General features: G+C 49.6%; 1 protein-coding gene across 7 annotated transcripts in view; it reads right to left on the bottom strand.

Annotated features, from left to right (window-relative positions):
* Nucleotides 1–3,497, bottom strand: part of BCOR (BCL6 corepressor) — an 83,655-nt gene that overhangs the window by 11,542 nt on the left and 68,616 nt on the right. For 5 of the 7 annotated variants that reach the window (XM_025051320.1, XM_025051319.1, XM_025051317.1 and 2 more), the window contains 2 exons: nucleotides 548–808; nucleotides 1–193 (listed from right to left, as the gene is read on the bottom strand). The exon at nucleotides 1–193 is cut by the window's left edge and continues 140 nt beyond it. In XM_025051320.1, the coding sequence (XP_024907088.1) occupies nucleotides 1–193; nucleotides 548–808 (454 nt within the window). The remainder of the gene's footprint in view (nucleotides 194–547; nucleotides 809–3,497) is intronic. The other 2 variants (XM_025051322.1, XM_025051323.1) reach the window with 1 other exon arrangement.

Here is a 3,497-nt window from a genome sequence, read left to right as displayed (position 1 = left end):
TGCCGGCCAGGTTTGCTCTCTGCTGCTGACACCTGCTGCTCCCACCGTTCTCTAAGGTGCAGCAAGTGGCGTTGTTTTTTAGGATGGAGCCCTGTTAATTCAATGCACACCTTCAGGTTGGTCAGCTCATTATAATGTGGGTCTTCTAAGTGGTTAGAGGAATTGTTTGTCATTTCCCTCTCAGGCCAGTCATCTAATGGAGAAATAACTACAAATTAATCAAAAAGCCCCCTGGGGGGGGAACAAATTGTCTTATGCATTACTAATGGGGGTGGGGGAGGGGAGGGGGTGTGTCACTGTCTCTGCTACAGCTTCTCACCAAGTCTTGGGAGGGGCCTATTTATCTTTGGCCATCTTCCCGGCCAAAAGATCTTTCCTGCCTCTGGCTTTGGGGGAGGGAGGTGTGAGCGGCTTCCCCAGGGCTCTAGGGTGGGACTGGAAACATCCAATGCACCACCCTGCGACTTCCCCAGGGACCCTCCAGTGAGAGTGGAGGCAAGCCAGTCCACCTGTGGCCAAGCAGGCATCTAAAGCAGACCAAGCTCACCTTTGGAGACGCGTCTCCGTTTGGCTTTCAACAGAGGGTCCTCTGGCAGCTCTTCCACAGTGGTCTCAGTGTGGGTGCTGTCACCTGAGACTTTGCGCTTTCTGTCCAGCCGTAGGGTAGGGCTGTGTGGCATGTCCATGGCCACCTGCTCTGTGGGTGGCTCAATCACAGGCTGCCTGTCCATGAAGTACTTCTCCATGGGCAAGTCTTTGTCCTCCGAGGTTTCAAAGGGGTCATGTTTGTTTCCACCACTATATTCACCTGGTAAGGGGGTGGGGTGAGGAACAGTAACACAAAAATGAAGGCTCAAAGGTCACCACAAGAAGGCAGGATCTGGGAAGCAGGCGGGGCCCTCCATGCCTAAGGTAATTTGCTACCAACGGACCTTTCTGTTGTCACTGGGGGCCTCACACACTGAAAGCACAAACCCCTCAGAAATAGAACAACCCACAGGAAGGGCAGCTGAAGACGATCAGGTGGTAAAAGCAGTCAGTAGGGTGTGTGTCACAACTTTTTATTTCTACCTTTTTAGAGTTGGGGCATGAGAGAATTAAGGATATGAGGCATCGACACTTTTTTTTTTTAAGTGTAAGATGAAAGAACTTCCGGCCTGCTACATCCCAGTCGGTTAACTTGGATGGTGCTCAGGTTCCCCCTCCGGGGTCCTTTCCCAGAGGATGGGTGACCCCGTAGCAGCAAGATCCAACCAAGCCAGGGCTGACCCTCTCTGTTAACATTGGTTGAGGTCATTATTTTGAAGTAAAAGGATGGTGTAATAATGAGACCTAATATCACCTAAACATCATCTACAGAAAGGATAATACCAATGTTCACTTGGGCAACAGGTGAGATGACAAAAGAACAGGGATGGGGGAGAGTATTGGGAGGCAAGGAAGCTGGAAGTCCAAGGACACTGGAAAGAGAAGTGTGATGCACACACAGGGTCAGGGGTAATGTTAAAGAACTCAACCTGATCACTGTACATCCCTCTGTCCTCTTTTGCACATCTGCGGAGGGGAAAAGCATACCATCACAACTAAGGGGCTGCTCCCGTTTCTTGTCCAGGAGGAAAGCCCTTGAGATCCTGTCACTTCAGTAACACCACGCATACCTACAAGGACGAAGTCACTCCACCTGGCACTCCTTTGTGCCTTCCCTCACATGCAAGCATCTAAAGACATTCCAAAGACAAGAAACTGCCCCCTTCACCATCAGGTATGTCTTTTATATGCTAGGCCAGCACTTGCTAAACTGCTCACTCGAATACCACCTGTGCCACTTCTGCTCCTGCTGCTCAATGTGATGTCCACTTGGGGTCTTTCCTTAAATTGCCTCAGCCCAACATCTCTCCCTGCTTTTGGTCTAACCTAGGAAATAGCTCATTGACTGCTTTGCTGCTCGCATTTTTTCTAATATACAAATAATTCCGTAGCCATCGAGGTGACATCCAGATGTTCCCACAAGATGACCTTGCATATCACCAGAAGGAACTTGGTATTTTGGTAACACTGAGCTAAGTAAAGCTGCCCAAATCCATTTCCAGATAAAATCATAAACACGCTCCACATATGCCGATGCCATTCCTCTTCCTTTCCCCAGAGTCCACTTCACACTATCACCCCTCACCTTCAGACCAGCCACGTTGGTCCACTGGTCAGTGTTCTCTTGGGGGCATTCCCAGCACTGAGTGGCAGTCAGCTGTGGAGACAAGTGTCTCCCTGGCCTTGGCTAGCCTGTGCTCTTAATGGTGGAAGGAGCCCATTCACCTCCTCTCGGAGGGCATCCTAAGGTGGGACAGACAGTGCCATGTCTACTCTTGCAAAGGATTGATGGATCTGCCCAAACTGTGCAGGTCTTTCATCATAGCAGCGCCTCAACACAAAGCTGGTAGCAGCCAGAGGAAATCCGTAGCTCACCCAAACCTCTGGCCTGTAGAGAAAGTGGCTGCAACTCTCACTCCGGCTGCTCTATGACCCTCTTAACAGCTCTGGCAGTAACAGCACCACTTTACAACTTGGCCCCCTTCAGTTGTAAAGTGGGAAATATTACTGCAAGCCACCTCCTGGGGTGGGCTTCATAAAATTTGGCCTAACCGGCAAAAGAGAAAGTCGGGAGAAACGGCTTTAACAAAAGGACACCAAGACTCTCAGACCAGCTGGAATTTCAGCCCCCATATGTATGTGAGGGATGTGAGCCCTCCTAGTTATATTATTTGAATTCTCTTGTCCAGTCAGCTGTCCCAGAAAGCCCCGTGGGAGGGGCTGGGGAATTAGTGTGTCCAAATATAAGGGCTATCTTATAAACTACCATTGCAATTCTAGAATTAATTTTAAAATGTACTCTCTCACCTACAACCCCTTTAGGTAGGAAAGATGGTTCAAACCAGGTGGTTTGAAAGCAGAGGTGACTAGGTGATTATGACAGAGTGCCTCCCAGAGTCACAATCAGGCAGCAGCTCGGCCTGGTGTAGGGCCCTGCCCTGAATGGGGCTGCACTGCCCTGCTACCTCTACGCGTACCTGGGATGTCTCCCGATTAGATTAAAAATTACTTCCACATTTTATGTTTTAGCTCCAGGTCTCGTAGTCATCTGAGTTTGTTACAGTCCCAATCCTGCCTAAATAGGCACTTTCCTCAGGGAGATAAGTTTCCCCTTAATGACAAACTTCCTTCTCAATAGTGAAATTACTTTCTATCTCAACCACCTGACCTTTTGCTACAGGGCCCACATTGCCCACCACAGAAAACCACCTGGAAGATGTAAGATGATTTATTTCACAGGTGTTGGCAGGCAATGACTGACTGGGGACATTTCCCTGCTCCTTGTTGAACGAGAGCACCCTATAAGGCGAGTCCTTTCCGTCTCCTCTAGGCTTCCCATCTGATAAAGCTGCCTAGGTGCTGAGAGTGCCCCTTCGCCTGCCAGAACGGGGAGTGCACCACACATCTGC

Source organism: Pteropus alecto, unplaced genomic scaffold, assembly GCF_000325575.1.
Source record: "Pteropus alecto unplaced genomic scaffold, ASM32557v1 scaffold28, whole genome shotgun sequence".
In the NCBI taxonomy this organism is placed as follows: domain Eukaryota; kingdom Metazoa; phylum Chordata; class Mammalia; order Chiroptera; family Pteropodidae; genus Pteropus; species Pteropus alecto.
The sequence above is the reverse complement of the archived record's forward strand: the minus strand, read 5'-3'. Positions and strand labels throughout refer to the sequence as shown.